This window comes from Nicrophorus vespilloides, unplaced genomic scaffold (genome assembly GCF_001412225.1).
Source record: "Nicrophorus vespilloides isolate i.1.1-1 unplaced genomic scaffold, Nicve_v1.0, whole genome shotgun sequence".
NCBI lineage: Eukaryota > Metazoa > Arthropoda > Insecta > Coleoptera > Silphidae > Nicrophorus > Nicrophorus vespilloides.
In genome coordinates, this window is record NW_017100081.1 from 103,455 (window position 1) to 127,835 (window position 24,381).

Consider the following 24,381-nt stretch of genomic DNA (forward strand, 5'->3'; position numbering starts at 1 on the left):
ACCTGGGGATGGCCTCTCCATGTGGAGGATAGGATAGCACGAGCTGCTCTCCATTCTCGGTAAAGATTCGGTTGTGATATCACAATCTAAATAAAACCGCGCGCGATAAAAGGGAGCGTTTTACGTGCTGCAGGTGAGGTGTACGACAGCCATTTTGTGTGAGATTAGATTCCCGGAAACCTGCATTCGTTTCATCACCCGACTGCGGCGCAGAAGAAGAGATCACTCTTTCTTCTCTCTTTGTTCATTTCGAACGGGCTAAAAAACTGGTTATGAAATGCAACTGAAAAAGAACGCACTAGGCTGGCGTGCATGCCTGCATGTGAAGAGCGGATTGCGCAACCGAAGAACGCTCACTCAAATTTCGATCACGTTCAGGTGTTGTTAATTTGAATAACCAACAACGATGCATTTCTCAAATAGTAGTACCTAGACGGCACGGTGTAGTGTACAGTATGTTACAAACGCTAAGCCGACAAACGGATTCATAAACCACAAAATCTAGCAACAATAAGCAGATGGCGTTTAACGTAAACATATCTCGTTATCTAAAGTAGCAGATATTTCTATATAATCTAGACGTTACACTCATTTAATCTATGTTTATTATGTTCAAATCCATTTGTATTTTAAGTGGACTGTTCTCCAAACATTGATGACAATTTACTAATAATAGAAACATTCAGTTATATGCTACTTAAGCAAAAATAAATTCAGTTCAAGACATTATTTCCAACGAAAATGGTATTCAATCTATGTGAGAAAATCACATTATATATTTTTATTTATATTGAAATGAAATATTTTTAATAATAATATGTAGTAAACATTACAATAGTAAAAACAATAACAATATAATCGGTGACATTTGCAAAAATATATTTTGATATCTACATTATAAAAAATAATTATAATTTCAGGAGAAGAACTACATAAAATAAAACTATTGTATAGTCCTTTTTGGTCGACAAGGGTTCAAGCATATCCCACAGCTGACCCTATTGAAGAGTTATTTATGATGCTGAGTAGGAAGGGTCAGAGAAGGTCCTTCGATATTATAATAAATAGTTGTGCAAAACTCATCTCACAAATACTAATTGGTAAAGCAAACTCGTCTAATTAATCTAGCACATTCGGTCTGTAGTAATATTCAGTTACGACGGAGAAAATACATAAATTAATGATAGAAGTAAAGCAGATGAAGCAATTGTGCCTCAATGCTAATAAAGCGATCATTGATGCATCTCTGATGGTTTCATCAAGGAAGGAAATTAAATTTAATGAATATAATCTATTTGGGGAGCCATATGGCATCCTAACAGGTGCGCGCGACTTCTCGTGAATCTAATTTCCGCGTCTCGTCTCGGTTTCGGATGATATGAAGAAGCTGATATGAACACGTTTAGTGTGTAGAAACACTAAATAACACAATGTCTAACATGTCGAGGAGAAGAAGAGGATGAGAGACCAGGTCCCGTCGTCTCGGTCACGGCATCCAACAAATGCTTGCAAACATGGTCTGCTGACGGATTGCGACGCGAAAACGAGAAATGTCGGAATCCTTCCTCTCCATTGGAACGTGGAGACAAGATGAATAAAAGATGCCCGTGTATTGAAAAGGTGCACACTCGCTCTCATTAAACATTTATTGGAGATAATTGACCGTTTGCAGCGGTTGTTGCACTCTGCGAACGCCGCGATGCAACCGTTTCAAGAAAATCCTAAAATGTCCACAGCTTCTAAACTGCTCGACGCGATGCAATGATGCAAAAACCACTGTTAAAATATTGTCCCCTCCTGTGTAACTGGACTAAATTATGGACGATATGGGGCTTCACCCACTTGAATTTTAACGAGTAATTACGACCATGAAATATGGGGAGACGCGAATATAAATAAAATGTTGAAACGTCGTGACCGTAAATTATATATAATATCACCCATATAATCCGCCAATTACCGATTCCCAGGCGATGCTTTGGTTATTTTTTTTTGATTCGACAAAAAATGGCGGTGCTGGTCCAAATGTAACACCATAAAATATTTTATAGCAATGGGAGTTTAACAATAAACGAGGGACCAGAGCGATGCGAATAACAAATATGTGCAACTAGCATAGAATATTTACAGCCTCTATTATTACAGCCACTCCTCGCTTTACGTACTTTTACTCTTCTTTTTGGTAATACGATTTAAATGCTCTTTTATATATTTTTGTTATTTACATTGAACACATTTGAAACAAATTTAATCTTTAAGATAAATTATAATTAAAGACTCGTCTAATTTAATAACATATTTGCAAATATATTTCATGTTAAGAAGTTAGAAAATACTATAAATCGAAATGTACATTTTAGAATGTCTAATTAAAATTATATAATGTTTAATTTATTGTTGATTTGAGACATATCAACAGAAATATTTAACTTTCTACAAGACTACTATGGATACTCAATAGTCAATTAACAGATTTATATGAAATATTCGATCCGAAGTTAGGGTAGTTTGTTAAAATGAGTTCAGTTGATAACTAAGTGTTATTGAGAGAAAGTCTGAGTGAAACCTGAACGAAATCGAAACCATTTATTGAAACATGAAATTGCTCTGGCTTCCTCTTGAAAGGATTTCTTTGAAATATTAAATTAAACGCGCGCTAAATGTATGGAGGGAGCAGGAGGAGAGGGTATGGCTTAGTATCCGGAGCTTTTCCGGACTTCCGGTGCACGTTTTGACTCGACCCGGAATACGAAATGTTTCCGTGCGAATATGAAATATTCATCGTCGGAGTCGGTGCATGATTTAGCGGCCGCAACCAATCCCCTAATGTGCCGACCAAAAGGAGGGGTGAAACGTCAACAGGAAAAAAAAAGTGTTATGCAAAAGGCTGACCAACCCTTGTAACGAAATTAAAAAAAAACATATATACAAGGACAAGAGAATGTGTTACAAAAATGACCAATACACATTCTTATCGCTTATTCATAATAGCAGGGAGTTAAAAAGAATCCACTTATGAGGGTGGACTAAGTTAGGATCTCGTCATGGTGTATATATTATATGCACGTGCTCGACATCATCGGAGGGGTGGCAAAATGTGCTGAGTGTCGGGTGGATCCTTCAATATTGACGAAGCAGAGCAACGGTTTTCACACCACCCCCCGTAATATCTAATAACCGAGTTAGTAATTTATAATTTACGTCGCTCGTCGATGATATCTTGCTGCTTCCTGGATTTGCGAGATGACTGCCGTCCCATAACCTACCCTCCCATCCCGCAGTACCCCCCTTTGATGTTCGCCTAATGAAAATTTAATAATATTCGATCCGAAACGGGCGACCTCCCCCACCGGATGTTACTTATTCCAAATTAATTTCAATGCTAATTCAACTAACCCGAGAGCCCGAGGCTTGAATATCCCGAAAACCCAAATTACGTTTCCTCCTTCACGCATATTTTTTTTATCTACAGTAAGATACACAAATATTTCAGCGCTGAAATATTCCCCCTTTTTTTATTCTTATTTCGATGTTTGTACGCGAATGTGATATAGTGTTTTCCGCGACAAGAATAATGCCTCTGCCAAAACGGCCGAATCGGTAAATATGTTACTGTCAATTTTGAAATTACACCGGAAACGTCGCCGGAGGAGGATGTCTCGTCACAAGCCGTTTAATAAAGTCCATAAATTTCGAGCGAGACTCAAACAAAAACTTGTCTATTTGCGTCGTCGGAATAATCGTTTCCAATACAAAGCGATCTGTTTCTTCGCGCAGTTCCAGAGATTTAATAATAGGTGGTGGAAACTTTCCCAAACTAAACTTAGGCATCCCATCCCGATTTCCGGCCCATTGTGTCAAACCGAATGCAAACTGTACAGCATCGAGATGGTGAAATAATAATAATAACTGCGGGAAATCCATTTTCCTGTTGAGGGGAAGCAACAAAGTTTCATTGCGCGAATATAAAACTTTTGATGGTGGCTAAAAGCGTAGAAGATAACATAAACACGCAATGTTTTTCATCATAATAAAAAGGGATTGTAAACGGCCGGGTTTATGTATTTACGAAATATCGACCGACTGCAAAATACGAATGGAACAGAAGAAAAAAAGGAAGTTTCACTTACGATTCATGCGGAATTTCATTGTTTACAGGGTGCTCTGCTGAGGGGGTGTTTTTTTGGTGACTTTTGCCAATTATGCTTCACTTACCTAGAACAAAGAGAAAGAAATACATTTAAAGATTTGTTTACTTTTTGTGTCGGAGGGTTGTTTTGAATCCCTTCAGACGCAGAGGAAAAAGATGTTTGCTTTCTTTGTTTCCATTGTATTATTTTAATTAATTTTTGGATAAGAGGTCCTTTTTTACGAGTGCGCGTCTGTTGCGGACGTGCGCTTAATTAAGCCCTCCGTAGCAAATCACCGGAAGGAGCAATAAAAAAGCTGCACTTCCGCAAAGACCACTTCGCAAACTAACTTTTTTTTACAACTTTCCGAACGCAATCCATTTATTTTCGCTCCATCAAAGTATTATTATGTATGCTGTATAATAATGTAATTGAATGTAGGTGCCCGGTCTTGATGTGGGCGAGATGGAGGAGATTTTTTCCGGCTTCCGGTTTGGTACCGTTGATCATAGACAAACACGATCTTGCCGATGGAGATAAATATAAATCTGCCACTAACACCACTCGACACCAATGTGTGTATGATATAGTGACTCTGTCTGCTCCAAACAACCTTATATCCGCCACAATAAATAAGATCTATATATACGTGTAACACTTGACTTAAAATATAACCCCTAGGATTTCCGCTATTACTACTGAAGTAGCTGGAGAAATGGATACCCCCTCGGCTGTGTTTAATGGGTTAAAGTGTATCAAGTCGGCTAGAATGCAGTTCCACTTACGGGCAAAAACTCATGTCGATTATATTGGTAACGACACCTTCCAACTACTCGAACGTACTGAGGCCCAATATTACTGATTATGGGTCAAACCACTCTTCGTCTCTATTTTTTTCCGAGTAATAAATGTGATAAGATTGTTTATTCGGGCTTTCCTCGCTGCATCACACAGTTTTATCTCGCGTTTCACCATACAAAAGCAAACAACTGATACGCACATTATTTACTCGCTTTCTTCTTCCAAAAAGCAAGAAGAAGAAAAAACAACTCAGGAGAACGCGAGCATCCATAAATGAAACTTATTTTTATCCACAATGTGAAACTGTAATCCGCCCGTGCTCTGCTAAAGTACAGCAATTCGGTAGGGCTCTATGTGTATGTGGAAGCAAGAGAAAAGTTATTTCTGCACCGTGGATTTTGATAATCCAACCTTTCAAGATTCCTTCCGAACGCCGATGATCATCGGATTGCTATAAAATTGCTCAGAATGGAAAAGTAATCCGGCCAATTTCCGAATGCATTACGACTGTATCAATTTCACTTCACCCTCCAGAGACTGATATTTCAATGTTCTTTCTCGTCATCGTTACATGGATGATGAGGAACCTCACCAAGTTTCTGGTCTTGGCCTTGGCGCGCGCGTCCATCGACTCTCCTCCGGGGATTTTATGCAAATCCTGCGCAAAAAATAATAACCAGCTCTTCGCATAGGAACAACAGGTTCGTATATTCAATGCCGGCCAATAATTATTAACTCCGATTAGGAGATAATCTATGCCTGTGCAGCAGCACACCATACCACAGAACAACACAACACTGCACCACTCTATTTGTTCCTTCCTTACGAAATCCTCTCGCTCTCCGTGATCACAACTCCTCTCTTTCTATCGCGTATAGACTTAGGCTCTGTTCGTGCAAAATTGAGCGAGTTTCCACAATTCCTTATCTAGCTCACTTCTTTTCCAAGCAGACAGGCTCGTGCATACTCCATGCATCTGCGATAACTAAGGCCGGCCACGCCGCCATGTGCAACCTAGCGTAATAAATACGCCTCTATCTTCGCAATAATCAGACGCATGTACTTATAATTAATTATATTTCAGAGTTCCCCGGCATGGAAAAAAAAATCGCATTTCCCTTTACCTTGCGATTGTCTTCCAAGGTTCTCCTTACATAACATTCGTTCGACGCCTATCAAACGCGATAACAGCATCTTAATTTCTCACGTCATAATGTAGCAAGTAATTGTCCGACAACTATCTAATCTCGTTTCTTCCGATTTGAAAGAATGCTTCACCACGCTTACATCTGTAGAAGCAGTTGATCTCTACGGCATATACACATTTTCATTTCTTTATAAAGTAATTATATTTGTTAAAGATTTTCTCTCAATTTATCTGAAGTCTTCACATAATAATAACTACTGCTTTAATAATTTTGTATATGCAAATTAAGTTTAAAATAGATCGGGTTTTTCATTATGACAAGCTTTCTGTTAGGAAAACATTATGCACAAGTAGTACTAAAATAACTCAAGGGTGGTCTGAAAATGTTACCGAAATGATACCATAAAATTTGCAAAGCGTAGCATTTTCTGAACATATTAACACATCCATTTTCGTTACTTGATACAACCCCGCCTTACGTCGGGCGCCAGATGTAGGAGATCTGTCAGGTTCTATAGCCAGGATAAATGTACAATAGTGGTCAGCGAATTACCGACAACTGCTGCTTTTGACTGTAAATGGATACGACAAGCTTTGAGTTTACTAAGATATTTGATGAATACATTATTTCGATTAATGGTTTATGTGACAATATAGAGACAGTAAATTCTTTGTTAATAAATATATTTTCTGCATGATATGTAAAGAACAAACATAGTGAAACAAGGTAATAAAACATTATAGTTGCTGTTAAGCTTGTTTATTAAATATATCATAATAATGTACTAACAAAGATCAGGAAAATCACGAAATTCTGGTGCCAGTATTACAAATTTCAGGTAGGATCAATAAATTGGGATTTAATATCCGGTAGTAAACCAGATGTTCGTTGTCGTGCATGCGAGTTGCGGTTAATGGAATGATGGCTCAGGATTTCCCGAATATTTCAGGACTTCAGGTGGATCGATTATGAATGCCAGAACAAATATGTATTTTGACGATCATGGATAAAGGTGGGGCTGCTGAAAGATTGGGAATCGCCGCTTCGAAAATCGACGGTGAGTGACCCTATTAGGGTAGCCCTATATAACCTGGTAACTATTAGACGCGCCTATCGGAAATTGCCAATTAGTTGCTCTGCCCGAATACACTTTGTATGTCACGTCTCTATATTGAATGTAAAACTGTCAATATCTCGGCTAGCGTCACTTCTTTACACGAGTATATGTATAGGTCGTATCTATGTATAGCTGTACACATCCACACATGCGAGTGATGTGTATGTGTGTGAACACGTTGCTGTGCGCCAATGGAGGATTTTACGATGTTAGGAATAAATTGCTGCTACTACACAAGAAGCTACTGGCGTCGGGAATTGCTGCAGTCGCTTAAATTGTTGATTCCGCTGTCGACTTTTCCTCTCTATCTCTCGCACAGGCACACTTTTACTTCCTGCAGTATTCGACGTTTACTTCAGCATAAAAACAATAAGATCGAATTCGAAAGCACTACAGCCTCAAAGCTCATTTTCCACATGAAATTTTTACAACGAGCGATTCCTAATATCGCCGATTGAGACACGTAAAGCGCATAAAAATCCGGTCATCAATTATTAATGCCTTTGAGATTGCAACTAAAATTCTTTGAAATGAAACTTTTATTTCATTACAATTGGAAAAGTGAAAATACTAGTGTATATTTTTGAAAGAAAAGATGTTCTATATAATGCCAACGAATTAAATTTATTATATTTATTTCTTACTTTTTAAATTTGTAGTACTCGTTTTCCTTTATCTTTGTCTGTATTTTTCCTATCCGAAAAACTAATATTCCATATCTCTAAAATTGATGCAATCATTGCTTTTCTTTATCTAATTTTCAAATGATTCATTAATAAACCACGTTATAACAAAAAGATAGAAAGTGAAATAATAGCTAAATAATCTTTATATATCCACAACATTAAATCTACAATATCAATACTCTCAAACTAAAAATGACCCTAACGTTGAGTATCAACTAACTTAAGAATTCATACTCTTGTCAGCCGGAAATGTGTAAAATCAAGATTAACATCGTCAAAGTAATTATTTAAGTTATACTGATTTATAAGTAGTTGGACGAAATGAAAAACTGGCATTAACAAAGATGAATATGAATTGTGAAGTTTTTAAGCTTGTAAACTTCACGCTGTAATTCATAAATTACGAAGGGAGGAAAATAACAGAAGAAGAGCTGCAAAAAGAAAAACGAAAAACAGTGGCGAATTTTTCAATTTCTAATTTTCCGCATCCGAACGAGGGGTTGCACTTGCGGGGGTGGCTGGTGAGAAGATTAAAGCCCGGTGGTAGGCGACAGGCCCTTTAATCTTAATATTTCACCAGAGCTTTTGTTCCTCTCCTGTGCGCCAGGAGCACTCTTCCTATTATTATTATTTTTCAAGTGCACTGTTTTGCGGGGCGGACGTACACTGAACCGTAATTCTTAAATACTGGCAGCACTTGAAACTCCCCCACACTCCAGGGGCGGCGGTTCCTCTCACTCTCTCTGTACACAACCTTCTCCACCCCTCATCCTCGTACATTTCCATACGCATTTCCTAATTAATCCCGGACGAGACAGGATTTTTTCATCACAACCATTGTGGATCTCCTTTTTTTGTTGGCCATTAGGGAAAATTCAGAGAAATCCCATAATTAGATCGTATTTTATCAATCGGATGACGCGACGGTTTGGCACGTGGTGGAAATTATGAGCGACGAGGGATGTCGGACGTGATAACCGTAAAGAACTCGCCCCTTCGGTTGTAAAGGATCTCCTCCTCTGCTGCTCGTCTAGGAGGGTTAAAATCGCATGGTTGCAGAGGCGTTAGAGAGCGAAAGCGCGCTTCATTGCATTAGTAGATTTGATCACTCAAAAGCAAATTGAAAAAGTTACAAATTCGATAAATCACATGAAACTTGTTAATAAACAGGCCAAACCGCCCCTACCACCATAGATCCGGGACAATTTTATATTAAATTTCCAATCTGAGCAGGCAAACGTGGCGCGTAACCCTCGCGAGGGATGCGAATAAAGAAAAAGGGAGAAAACTTTTTTGATGAATAAATATATATATATATTTGGAAAAGGTTATCCTTCCTCATTCGTATTCCCTTCAATTTACGGGAAGAATTCAACTTTTACTACCACTTTCACCCAAGGAAATAACTCGATGAGAGGAACTCATCCCTCTTTTCCGTCGAGATATTGCAATTAATAAGGCAAATATTTTGATTCCTCACTACTTGCAGCCTCCTGCTTTTTGCCTTCCATCATCGATTTATAAACTTACCTGCAACAAACAAAAAAGCAAACAATGTAAACACAATCGCTTTTTAACTCGCAGAGATACAGTAAAAGTTTACAGCTCCATTATCTAGGAGAAAACGCAATAAGGGTGAGTAAAAATAGAACGTTAACGATGTTACGAAATCCGAAAGAGTTAATTACAACTGAAGCAAAGCACAAAACAAGAGACATTATTCCACGCGGAAATGATTAAATCTGGAAAACGCTGAATGTATCCAACGTGAGTGTGTTTGTATTTTGGCAACTTGAACAAACGGATATTCGTAGACACTTGAAACTAATTAACACACGGGTATTGGATGTCGGAAATAATTGCAGCAGCACGTTTTTCGCGTTCCCCCTACTTGTGTACTTTTCAACAAAAATTGAATTGTTTCGCTTGATAAATGCGAAAAATGGTAGAATTAAAGCGCTAATGTCAATGTCGGTTGATGTAACTTTTAATTAGAAGTTCGCATGCAGCGGAAAGTGGCAGCGACGTTTATTAATTTTCCTAAAACAATACACGATGTAAATGCGACAGGAGTGGAACGGAACATTGATGAATTACAACTGCTTTTTTTTCTTATTCTCCTCATTCACGAGTTCTTCTTTCTGCCCTTCCTCATTTTCTGAATTGGGGGACAAAATTATTGTTATTTTCTATCATTTTCGCCCTTGTGAACACACAGGTTTCGTTTTTAATTAGTCTGGTGGAGGTGCCGGGTATGCTTTATTCTTGCGACGTAAGGGGAACTCGAACGACTTAGTTTTCACACCATCTGCCGCCGCATGGTTTTGGGTTCTTCCCCTAACAGGAATCAATATTTCCTCTGTTTCTCCATCTCAGGCATCTCTCACATTTTTTCGCTGTTCTTCAGTCGCAAGGGCTTTCTCGCCCGGTGTGTCGAATGATCAAAAGGAAACTATACTGCCGACCACCCTCCTCCTACCCTTTAAGGCTCACCTTGATTGGATTTTTCTCGAAGGCAGTGACTTCAAAAGGAAAAAAATATGTAGAGGGAATATTTTCGCAAGCTGCCTTTAAACTGCGCGACTCGTGTATTCTCCCCGCACAAAAAGACAGAAGGAGAATAAAAGCAGGGAAGAGGTAAATTAAAAACCGGGCAAGTAGTCGAATACAAATGTCGTGCGGCTATGTGCATATAGATTCCTAGCAGCTCTCACCTTGTTATTGTGCGAAAAACATGAATAAAATATCCGGCGGTTTTACAGCTCCAGGATATTTTGTGTCAAAGTGGGTTCGTTCTCGACAGAGGGGCGAAAGAGCGGGTCGGATGTAGTATAATAAGGGTAGTTCGTTCACTTCTTTTTTTCCTTCTTCTTCTTTTATAACCACCGGAGCAGCACAGGTTCTTCTCCCCACACTTTTTTATGCATGAACTGCGCACACCGTGATTTAGAATATATTGCCCGAGGAAATATAAGATAAACGACATTCTCTCTATCAATTTCCATTACAATATGCCACCCCTCAACGCCCGCATTTCATCGCCCAAATATGTTTCCATGAAAATTTAACGATGAACCCACAACATTTTTACTACATTATTTTTTTTAACAACATTTTTTCGAACAAAGAAAAAATTCGATATTTATTAACGTTGTATAATATTTCTAAATTTAATTCATTGAACGTAATTTAAAATATTCCTATAAAATAAAATGACGGTAATTGAATATGAAACGTTAAGTTTACACAACTCATGTCGTTAAATACATATTAGTACTTGTGATATAATTATATATGATCAATGTCAATTTATTGCAAATAGCAACGAATAAAATTAACACATGTTTAAAATAAATCTTACTAATAACATAGCTATCTAATGTAATTTAATTTGAAGTGGTTTTAGGAAGAAGAATATATGTAACGCCACTCAATTGATAGTAAACGTGCCGGAAGATTTATTGATTGAAGTCGGTATGTTTTTATATAGAAATCGAGCGCGTATTTATGTATACGAAACCTAGGAGTGTTTCAACATTCTTTCCATTATCGGTAAGCAGAGAGACAAGTATGAAATAGGTTTTTTCTCTCTGAAATTTATAGACGTAGGAGAACAATTAAGCGATAGCGGCTTTAAAACAGTGCGGGCTGTTGTTGTTGCTGTTATAAAAGCTCTTGGGGTGTGGCAAGTCTCTCGCCTTGTGCGAGCTGCACAAGGATGGGTAGTTGCTTGTTGATTTTCGTTTTAATATAAAAGGACGATAATGAGTTGTTGCATAGGTGTGGAAGTATTGATGTGTATATGGCGTGCATAAATATGGGTCACTTCAAAACACACAACAGTTAACCGACGAACCGTGTTGAACGGCTGAAGAGTGTGACGGAGAAAGAAAGCTCAAGAAACAAAAAGATGTATGTGAGAGCGGCGAGAAATAAGTAGGAGACGAAAAAGCAACAAAGTCAAGGAACGAAATTACAAAATGATGTTGTGTAAATTATACTGTTATATTCAGAAAGAGGAGGCGTGAGCAGGCTTTTCCCAATCGATGCGTTGTGTGGGTCATTAAAAGCCTTTATTTTTACGGTGCAGAGAAGTTTTAATCCAGTCTAGACGCATATACAATCAGCTTTAAATTGGAAATCCATTATCGCTGCTTATTTATATGTATATATAGAAATATACTAACGAACGAAATTGTTGCTGTTACCTTGTACTCTTAATGTTTGCATTTACATTTAGAGGTCCCGCAACTTTCGACCAGACAAGTCGGTGCCCGTGCAATAATTGGCAAACGAAACGAAAATTGTTGATGTTGGTCGGAGTGAGTTGCCAAGAATATCAATAACCAAACCCAACCCCGTCACGTTCTTAGGTAGCGTAGGAGGAGTAGGCATGTATGCTTCAGTCAATATTCCTGCCTACGCGACACCACCCGCGCCTCCATCGTCGTCATCGCCTTCTTCTTCGGCTTCTTCCACCCTCAAAATTGGCAATTGATGCACGTAACGTTCTCTCTTAATATACACCCAGGACATAATATCCTCACGCAATAGGATTATGGGAAGCCACCCATCAGCGCGGCGAAGTAAAAAAATACAACATACATCAAAGGCATTAGCCAAGCTCGAAGAACCAAATTGGACTCCCACTTAATGGATCTGCACATTAGGACTACGCTTCACGTTGCCTTTATACAAATAAACACGCAACATCTTTTTTTCCCAAACCCAAATCCAAAGGAATAAAGAAAAAAGCACACAATCAATAGGCTTCCTTCCCCAACAGATGTGCCACCGAAACATTTGAAACGGTCACAAAATTTAAATATCCATTCAGCGAGAATCATCAGATGTTCCATTCTTCCTTTCCGATTCGTCACAATAGAATTTAACTAAGAATACGAGAAGCACACATATTTCTACCTAATATATATAAGTTGACTCTCGATACGCGTAGATGTTCTGTGTAATTGTAGATAGTTTTATTTGTAACAACATTCCACGTTTCACAAAATTTCATATAACCACTAGGCATTGTACATAATGACTTGAGTATTCTTCAGAATACTAATGTATACTCTTTATCTATAATATACATAAAAAAAGACGTTGCTATGAAAAAAATACATTAGACTGTCATCAGTAAATGGAATGTCTAGCATATAATTTCAATCCTCAAGCAGATTCCATTTGAAGAATGAGTATGTCTGTATAAAGTCGACATGGGAAAGAGGAAGAAGAAAAAAGTGTAATTTGAATCTTCCGAACGGCTTAGGATTGGATTGATAGCGGACTATTTATTTTCGTGAAGTTTTTCGCTCCTTCGTCTTTTGATGGATTTTTATGATGATTACACATAACGAGTCCATTAGGAGGAGCAAAAGCCCTGGACGATAACGACGACACTGTCTGTATACACGCATATGCAACAGTCAATTTAATCCCCCTCCCATGAGGAAGAAACACAAATTTCTGTTTGTTGTGGGAAGAGGGTCGAGATAGGGTGAAAAAAAGAAAACGTGGAATATATATATGAAATATCTCTAGCATTCGTAACAAGCGACGTAACGAGAGAGAGTAGCTGTCAAGAGCAGACCGAGGTCTTGGTTTACGTACCCTCCCTTTTTCCACCCACCCCAAACGTTGTTGCTAGCTACTTTCCACCCTCAAGTTCCGTCGTAGGATGGGTCGACGAAAACGGAGGGAGCTGAATCTCCGAGATCAGGGATTATTTCGCGGATTTGGGCTTCGTCTATCTTTTCATTTAAGTTACGACTACGGTGCGTTTCCATTAGCGAACTTTAATCTTATAAGGATCCAAAGGTAAATGACTTATAAACAAAACTCCCTTTCCCTTTCTAGACCTTCACCGATAACGATCAATTCAGATCCACAAAGTGAAACTTCTTCTGTGCCCTTCACGACAACCAGTGAGAACTCACCCCACGCGCACACCGAAACAGAGAAAGCAGACGCAACATCAAAGAAACATCCTAACGAAATATAATTTGAATGCAAATGTTATTATTTTTCTTTCAGCGAGTCCATCTCGCGAAGGCCGCCCACGCAATCACGGATGATCATAATTCACGATATCCAATTTGCATTTCGTACACCTACATTCGCACTTTGGGGGGTTTGGATATATATACGTGCATGTGTGTAAATGTATGACCCTTAATCCGGAGAGCAGATTTATACACAAAGACCAAATTTCGCGCAAACCGCTACAAAGAGCCGACGGTTTCAAGGGCTCGTGTGATCCCTTATTCATCACTTAAAAGTTAATTAACAAATAATTAAAGCTAGATTGCTCCGAGTAAGCAGCATTGTGTAATAATTTTCGATATCTCGCTACGAATGTATACATTAATTTCATCTGCGTTTCAACAGATCCCAATCCCACTTGGCTCAAGATCAAAGTTCACAAATTAAAATTTCGCAAATTTCCCGTGCATGGGTTCCTCGGGCAACGTAGATCAAAGGTCCTGATGAATAGATTAATTTCATGCTTTTGTTTATGAATACACATTTTTTGAGGGGAAAATCAAATGGATGTTCGTATTACACGTGCGGGTGTTGCGATAAACGTTTGTATGAGTTCATGTATTAAAATTAGCGCATGATATAATCTATGAATTCAATAAGAGAATCGTGTGTAATTGCATCGGTTGATTCAATCGGCAAGGCGAGCACGACTGCATGATGATGATTATGGTGAGGCCGATGATGATGTCAGGGAGATTGGAGATTTTCAAGTTGATTGAGAGGTGCAAATCGCCGAATGGGCCAATTTGGGAGTTGATGACTGTAACGCCCAGGACTTATTGGGCCCGCGGCTTGTCAAGTGGCCCTCTCCGTCGGGGCTGCAAATTGAACATTATTACCAAATTGGATTCGGGAGGGGGAATCCCTGCACGGCACTCGTTTTAGTTCATTTTTTTTTGTAATTCAAACTGTAAACGCTTTAGGTGGGTAAAATTTGAAACGCGCTCTCTACGGATCGATGCGGGCCTTGCGGTGCGTTTCTGTTTGTTTGCATTCGCAGTTTGATGGGAAAAAGTTTTCCCCGACACAAAAATAATATTGTGGAAGTGGTATATTGTGGCCACATGTCTGCGATGCAAATATAAATACACACGTCAAATTTCATAAAAACAGATGTCGTTAGTGGCAGATGTGCCGTGCGTAAACCGCCCTCATGGTGAATGAATCGGACCATGAGGATAAGAGGACATATGTCTCCTCCCAACTTCCTGAACGCCTTCGCCGAAGAAGAGTCGTATTAATAAATGCAAATTGAATAAACCTCGTGGGTAATTATATTTAGCTTGAAACTGTGTGCTACGGTATAATTGAATTACCCGCGCTAATGCATCGAGTCGAGGGAGAAGGTGAAGGAGGAAGGAAAAAGTCGCGAACAGCGAGAGAAGAACAAAAAAAACAGCAGTCTCGTTGCATAATTCAGAAACTAGGACTTGAGTTTTCAGTCTTTTTTTTTTTTGCAGAAATCATTAAAATTATAGTTGCATGTCTCCATCCCTCCGGAGTCTGCACTAATTAAAACTTTCCTACATGTATGCAACCCAAGACAAACATTGTACGGAATTGCCTCCTCCATTATTCACATCCCACCTGATTACAATTTTCTTTATTTCGGTAGAGTACAATTGCTCCCATCCAGAGATTCCATTAGTTGCGCGCAGCCTCGTGTTTCGCTTTCGTACACAATGCTTTCATCAATAGCAGCGCCTCGCCCTAATTTCTAATCAAAAATTCATATCCTCCCTCGACTCTTCGATAATGTAATCTACCCCAGGTGTTTTTCAAAACTCACCAAAACTCCGGCCTGTCCCTCAATAAGTAATAAACGTTCGCAAACTCCCTTATCTCCGTACTGTACATATTAAAAAGGTTACTTTATCATCATGGAACTTTCACAGATAATAGAATACATACAGAGCAGATAATGTCAACGATGTCGCAAAGTATTTTATCCTTCATTAAACACCGTTTGTTATTTTTTCATTGAGAAACACAAACAATTTGAACTCAGGTTTCTCAACTGTGGATGAAATTTAAAAATAGTGTTTTGTACATTCTACTTCATATTAGCCTTTATAAAAAATGGGCTTGGAGAAAAAGAAGCACAAAAAAAAACTAATTTCTAGCCTATAATATAACCAACGATAATTCGGTGGAACGAGGGTTTTGAACTAAAGTAGGCAATTGTGAGAGGGTAAATAATGCTAGGGCTAGTGGTTAAGTTCCGTTAGGGCCGTTCTCATTATTATTTCGAAGGGGGCTGAGCTGTGTGCAAGGCTTCGTATATGGAAAAGGGAGATCAGGGACTTAAGAGTAAATAAAAGATTAACCAAAATTGAGGGTTGATGCCTCGAAGTCCACCAGAAATATGAAAATCAATACTAAATACCTAAGATGATTTTGAGTAGGTTTTCCTTAACCATAAGTAAATAGTGCAATTGTATCGATATTTGAGTAGAAATGAAAAGGAAATACGTAAATAAATAACTAAGAAAAAACAACATTTCCAAAATAATTAACGCAAGAGATATAAGTTAATTATAAGATTTTTCAACTTTTTATCCACGGTGTATAAAAGGACACGTAACTAAACTATTGCACTTAAACTGTATAATCAGCAAGGCTGTATAATGAAGCAGAGAGAAGTACGCAGTTCGTTGCGTTTGTTTGTAGAAATAAAACGAAATGCTGGTGGAACAATAAAACTCGGAGTCCTTGCCTTCTGTGAACCGAAAGAGAACAATGCAAGGCTTAGAGCAACGGTGAGCAAAGCATGTTAAGGAAAGAAGCCAAATGTAAATTACGCTCACCTCGCAATCATTTTATTACACACGGTCTTCGCGATGCAATTTCCCCAGGAATAATTGAATTATTGGGAACACGATAAAAACCGAAACGAAATCTTCTCGTTAAGTGGACACAAAGCCGAGTTACGCAAGGCGCACGCTAATTTCTTCAAACTGTTACACAAACAACGCGCGGCGTGTATTTGCTCGCGTTTTTTTCTATGTATTTATTTATTTTATTTTTACTTGTAGAGCAAACATCGAGTTAAAATAAAACTCGTACAGTGTATTGCTACATATTACTTTTACATACACTCAAGGCAAACGGAAACTTTCCTTTTATCTCGTTTCAAAGAAGAGCGCGTTTGAAAAAAAAAAAGAAAATCAAAGTTACGAAAATCCTATTGAAAATATTAATTAAATTTAACAAACGATCTATAACGCGCAGATCATTAAAATTGTTAGGATTTCGTCAGGATTGAAATTACAGTTGATGGGCAAATGCAGATTCACATCACGATTACAAAAATAAGTGCTTTTTGTGAAGTGCAATTTTTTCTTATAGCTGTTATTTCTTGTTGTTTGCCTGTCCTTCATAATCAACATCATCCAGAAAGCGAGATCAAAAGATTATGCGTATGCAGATGCGGTTTGGACATTTGGAGGGCAGTTTAGTACATGTAATATGTCATCGTGCATGCGAAATGTATATTCGCTCAAATCTCAGCCCCATAAAAGATCCCCCGGGAGAGGAGCGCCACCGTCTGACAAGTCGTTATGGCAACGGCGTCTCCTGGGCGTCTCTAGGCATCTTCAATCCCTCCTTTAAGCCCGAAAACCACACGGATTCCTCGAGCATTACCTACAGCCATATTACATATTCCAGCATATAATCATAATTCGCCATAAAAAGATTCTCCGAATGCCATACACATCTCATCAAATTACATTTTTTTTGTTTGCATGTTTCTCCTTGTTTTATCACCGTGCCTTTTCCTCGTAATATAAAGATCGTTTCTTCACTTTCATAAATACAGCTTTTGCTTCAAAATATATACAAATAAATATTTGTTTATAAATACTATTCAATTTACATATACAAAATAACAAATCAAACATTGTAATCAAATTGTAATCGTTAAGTCAATTAAAATATAAATAATTATATCAAATTTGTTTAGCTTAATATATAATGCTATAATACATATTTGCACTTCTGACATTTATTTCATGATTTATAACACTGTCATAATTACAGCAAAGATTGTTTTACTCAAATCAACGTTACAACATTTCATACATACACGTATTACTAATGTCTTTAATTATATGTATTACATAAACGTTTCCTTCTACTTAGTTTTGATTTTATTTTAACATATTTATTGGTCATAAATTGTCTTTTCGCCCTTTCTATTTAATTTTATGCCATTTCTTAATTGTAATAAAAATTTCGAATTAGTTTCAATAATTATTTTTATTTTCAATAACAAACTAATTTATATATCATTAATATGTTAATGTAATCATTACATAATCAATAAATTCAGTAAATATAAGTATATTAGAAATATATTCTATATCTTATCTTATAATATATTCAATATGTATTTAAATAAATTTGTATTAGTTGCATGAAATTCTTGCTAAAACAACCTATTCAATGGCATCCGCAAACGCGCGTTGCATAACACATGCCGTCTTGTAATTTCGTTAGCAGATCCATAAATAACGAAAACTGGAAATACCGAAAATGACTCAGCCGACCAAAAAGCTGTATCTCTTCTGTAAGCCCGGTTTCTCGCTGCTCGTTCCTCTTTATCCGCCTGTCATAAAATAAATATCCTCTGTTGCATAAAACCGTCTTCTCCAAGAAGAGACAAGGCAAAATTTTTACAACCCATATTTATGGTTTTTGATTGGTTCGGGAAAAGAAACAGATTTTCAACCGGAAATTTCTCAAGATAAATCTCACAGAATAGAGAGAGAAAAAGAATGAACGAAATTTGGCAGTCGTCTGATCGTTACGTCATCTGGGAGGAACGGAGAAGTCAAGGCTTTCGAATCACATTATTCGCGGAATATAAATAAAAAACAGAAACGGGAAAATTGTAAACATACATATTTAATATCAGTCGTTTTGTCAATAAATTAAACCATCTTTATCTAAACACAGGCAGACAAGAGGCGAAGGAACGATAAATCATTCAACCAATATCTCAAGGATTCCTTACGGACGTTTCAATGTATATTATTCGATATTCTTCTCGAGCGCTGAGTTTATATGCTGAAGAAAGATCTTTATTAGAATAAAATGCCGGAGAGTAATTCCGGTTAGTTTTCAAGATAAACGCTGAAATAATAAAGATAAATTTCGAAAGTATTAATTGCTTCTTTAATCTTAACAGCTTCAGAGCTGCACGCACTTTATCATTGACGCGAAGTTCGGGCAATAAAAACTGAGAAAGAAAACCGGAGAGGGTGGAATTGCTTTAAAAAAACTCAAAGAGGAACATAAGTTGAGAAAATGTACGAAAGAAAAAGAGAGAGCGTTTAAAGACATATTCAAATTTGTCGAGGGTCCATCTGGAAGACATCCAATTTGTACGTGATTACGTAACTGCGACGGCGGTTTGTTTTTCTGAAGGTTTTCTCAGAGTAAATTCAGAATTCGTGCATATGACGAATTTGATATTCAGTCAGCGCAGAGAGCGACCAGAAACTGAATTAACATATAAAATAAAATTTAAATGCATTTACAAACAATAGTCCTCTTCTGTATGTGTAATGTTGAAAGTGCATCTTTAAAAAGTCCTAGCAATTGAGCCGAAGAGTAGATGGCTTAGGTGAGAGAAGGAAAGAAACATAACGCAAACACAGCAGTGAATTATTAAATGGTAATTTGATTCCTTAATTGCCACCCAAAAGGATGATAAATATTAAACAGTTTCCATGCACGTACCAAACATAAAACGAATTTGCATTACCAATTTTCATATTAATAACTCGATACTACATCAAATAAAGCACTTGTCTATGACCACATTTCAAAAACTTCACTAGTAGATTAATGTTAACTTAGAAGAAGAACCAAGTTATATTTAAATGATACATATTATTCATTAAATTATAATTCGAAAGTTCCTTACAAAATGGAAAAATGTTTGTACAATTATTAAAAACGGAATAATTTATAACTTATTTCGTTAAACTATAATAAAATTTAAAAATGAATGTCTTCGTGATAGTAACTTCGTAATAAGTACTATTAAAATATTCATTAAACAATATACCATTTCTCAAACTTTACTCGTTGTAACATATAATTGTAATATCATATGTTTTATTTATGTGTCCTAAATCCGGAAATTACTTTTTCACACCTGTAGAGAATCATTCCGTCGCGCTTCGTTGAAAATTAAATATTCAAGGATTTGCACCAATTAGCAACACTAAAAATACATCAAGGTTGACATTTATCAAATTTGATATTAAAAATAAATTGCTTAACTTTGATAGCTATCTAGCTATGACTTTAAAACAAACGAACAGCGTTACTAACTCCTAGTTACCTTATTTAAGCAATGGATGTCGCTACTCGTCTTTAGTAACTTGTTTATATAAGCAATACAGGTATCTGTTCCATAGCTGTTATAGACAATTGTTATTTAGCGATAACTATGCGACCTTTCCTGGAACGAATATACGATAACTTCAAAATCGTGTCAGCAAAAAGAGGATTATCGTAATTGCAATTATTTTTTAGCAATGCAAAGTTGTTTGCTAAAAAAATATAATAATAACAAACTAGTTCTATTGTTTATTCAGTGAATGGGAACTGCACTTCAACCTTGACTTAGAAAGTGAATCGAATGTTACGTTGATCCCGCGCATTCTATATTTTTCTCCCCGTCGATCGCAGTTTCATTCCTCTCACACAGCATTCGTCCTGTTGCATGATTACGCAACGACGAACGAAAGTAACTTCCTCCGTGCCATAATTCTCTCGCACTCACCATAGGTGCGCGTCATTGCTCGTGTTACGTAACCACGTTGTATATTTATGTTAATCCGCGTGGAGCCATATCCATTTTTATTGTCATAAGAACACGGGTCTGGAGCGCGCGTCTCTAGGATTTATTCGGTGTGCCCTGCGTATTAGCATAATCTAAATTTCTAATGCCCTCAACATACACCAAATCATTTACGAATCTATTAGAGGATTTGAAATTTAAATGAATACCCCCTAGTTGCGCCACAGAACAGAGATGTACCAACACTAGAACGGAGGATGAGGATGATGTTTCGATCCGGGGTTGATGGCTTTAATTTTTATTAATCGTAAAAAGTGTAGATATGTAAACAATCTTTCAATGTTTGTACAGATGTTAGCGTGGCTTCCCGATTCCCACAAAAGGAGGAGGACCAAACAAGTCATAATAAGTACGCACCATACTTTTCGGCCCCGATTCCAAATATTTGTTTACAATAAGCGAGAATTACGTGAGCGTTCTCGAAAGACGCAATCCAGAGAGAGCGGAGATATCAACCAGAAAAGGTTATCACTCGTTGACTAACGGAACGAAGGCGGAGAGAAAAAAATATGAGATAACATGTAAATATTATGTTTTCAGAGTTATAATCACCCGACAAGCGAATGGTAATATAAACAAACATTCAGTAATTAAACTTTTCAACTTGTCATCAATTTATATTATTTTCGTTTCGCGCGGATATCCATTAAATCTACAAAAATCCATAATAATATAGATGCGATATTCTCACGACACACTTACTAAGAAGGTATTTAAAATGCATTATAAGATTATAACTGTTCAAGTCAAAGTCGATCTCGTCCTCTTCATATACACATGGATTTATTCGCTTTTACAATGTGATTTTCATTCACGTGTGCGCCTTTTATCTATAATGGGTTTTTGGATCTCGCCTCTAAACTTATTACATTTACCTATTGTTATTGCCGAAACCTAATTATCCAAAAGAAGAGAGATTTTACAAATTGCTACGAGCAGAGCAGAATGAAAACTTTCGCTAAATAAATTCGGTAAATAAAAATATTTATCTTCCGAGTCCAATTATCGTTAATTAACAGTGCCGCACGGAGGACCGTCATAAACTTAGCTCCGATCAGACCATTAAAACAAACTACACACAGCAAGTCGGTCGGTCAATTATGTAGCCTTTGTGAAAATTAGAACTTGGCCTCAAAACTGGAATTGAAACGTCGCCTCGTTCGAAGTATAACAAGGAATCCGTATTAATAATATTTGGAAACTCTAGAGATTCACCTTTATCGTCAACACGTCGGACCCATCCAAATTTATTGACCATTATTTTAATAAGATTCACTCACATAAAAATCGTTTATGTTTTATTTAAATGCATCGATGATAAATTCCAAGGAATATGTTTATTTGGTGTTATATAATCCCAGTTGCATGAGCTACGGCAGTATCTGTTTATTACCTGCAGCGTTTATTTTTAAGTAGTATTTCTACCCTATATAAAAAAACTTTACACCCTGGTATAAACATCTCAAACTGCTCAATTTGAAGTTTAACTAGACATACAAAAACTTTCCTCTAAAAAATGTATTTGGAAGAATTAAATTGCAAATATAAGATTCATGAATATTTAATGAGAGAAATAAAGTAAATAGAAATTTTTATAAATAAATGTGGAGACGACACATCACACAATTCGATTCTAGGCCATCGTTTTTAATCTGAAACGGGAAAGTTAAAAAGGAAACGATTTGTTCGACGAATAGTTACAAATATGTTATCCGAACATCCTGTTCCCATCGACCAATAAAAGATTACCGAATTCCTAATGCGATATCCAATATGTTCCAATCATTCTAAGATTAAGAGGTGCTCCCTGCGTCTTCTCCCGGTATTTACGTTGCATCCAATTTACATATTCAAAACAAGCTCTCTGCATACGCGATTGAACTAAAGACCATTAGCCTAAAACCATCATCAATAATCGAAATTCAATTAACGCGAGATTTTATTATTTGTAAAATTATCTAAATTCAATTATAACATACTTCTTCGAATGCATGTTTATTAAAGAAATAATCCATGATATGCGTGTCAATCAATCACATCCATGTAACCATAAGTTAAGTCGATATGATAAATGTACTTTTCTTCGATTTTTTTATTTATTCTTATTATGATTTCCTTTTTTTTTCCACTGAAAGATTAGAATCTATTTGAATAGAAACGTCTCTATCGGAACGCAACCTGAATAAATATTAGATATTTATTCTGTTTAAAGTCTAATCTGAATCAAAGGTAAACCGTTTTGAAGCATGAACGTGCGAAGTGAAAGAAGAAGAAATTATGAAACGCGTCCCATTTGTATCTCCCATTTTTTTCGTATTTATTTGAAAGCTTTTCCTGTTTGTGGGAATGAGGAAGCGAGTAGTTTTTTTTTCACGCTCTCCGTATTTCTAGAACATCTGCACGAACACCCCAGTACGTTACAATTCTATCCATTCAACCGTTTTTTTATTCTGCCCTCCTTTCCAAAATATTATACAAAAACTCGAACAAATGTTTACCACAGGAAAAGGGTAGTTCCGTAACCCAACACTCCTGTGGAACGTTTGCAGCAATTATAGTATTTAAACCAGAATACCTTAATGCTACTTTCGCAAAGAAATCCGGTATTCTGACTATCTTTATAATTTCACTCAAGGTGCAAATGTAAAATGTGAATAAATATTATGCACAATGAATATGAATGAAAAATTGTAGTTTATGAAAATTATATTTATTAATAACAGCAAACTATATTACTCCAACGATATAAGATAAAATAAGCCAGATAACAAAATCAATAAAATATAATTAAAAATGTTAGATATGACTACTCTACGATACATGAAGTTAATATACAATACGTAAAATCAATGGAATTATATTCTAGAACATGTATTCTGATCAATTGTTAGTATAAATATTGCTTATATTGCATTTATTTGATAATACATGTTATTTGATGAGAGTATATATAAAGCTTCAAACTAAGAATATATTCAATGATTTGCATAGATTTTAAATACAATGTGTTAACTTTAAATTTATATACAATCAAAATGTAATTATAAATCAAATTGTATTATATTGAATAGGTTTCTTATGATTTGTATGCATATCTTCAATTTAATGTGGCGTGGTTCTATATCCATGTTTCTGAAATATAACATAATTCGCAAAAAGTCATAAATGCTGAAGTATGAAAACGTAGGTTGAACATGTAGTTTGTGACAGGAACAAACATTTACAAGACGCGTACAGAACTAGGCGAGCGATTAAAAAGAAACCATCAGGCTGTATTTGATAGCCTTTAGCAACAGTTGCAATCGTGAATAAAATGCTATTGTTGAAATGTTAGTAGAAAACTGTATATATAATAACGCATCTGAGGACGAAGCAGAAGAAACTGCCAACGAGTTGTAATTAAATAATTCCACTTCCTGTCTGCACGTTTCGCTTACTTGGATATTTTGTGTGTAATGTACAATTATATTTAACTCGATGTAATGATTTAATGTGTATACATGATTCGAAAAAGTGCGGTCATGCGGGTTTCAAAGTACTACCAATAAATAAATGCACGTAGATATGTATAATA

At 36.6% G+C, this 24,381-nt stretch overlaps 1 protein-coding gene across 3 annotated transcripts in view; it reads right to left on the reverse strand.

Moving 5' to 3' along the window:
• LOC108566946 (caskin-2) overlaps positions 1 to 24,381 on the reverse strand; it is a 209,636-nt gene that overhangs the window by 22,359 nt on the left and 162,896 nt on the right. Inside the window, exon 2 of one of the 3 annotated variants that reach the window (XM_017927098.1) lies at positions 4,131 to 4,215. The exons of the other annotated variants lie outside the window; for them this stretch is intronic. Within the exon in view, the coding sequence (XP_017782587.1) occupies positions 4,131 to 4,149 (19 nt within the window). The 5' untranslated portion in view covers positions 4,150 to 4,215. The remainder of the gene's footprint in view (positions 1 to 4,130; positions 4,216 to 24,381) is intronic. 3 annotated transcript variants of the gene reach the window in all.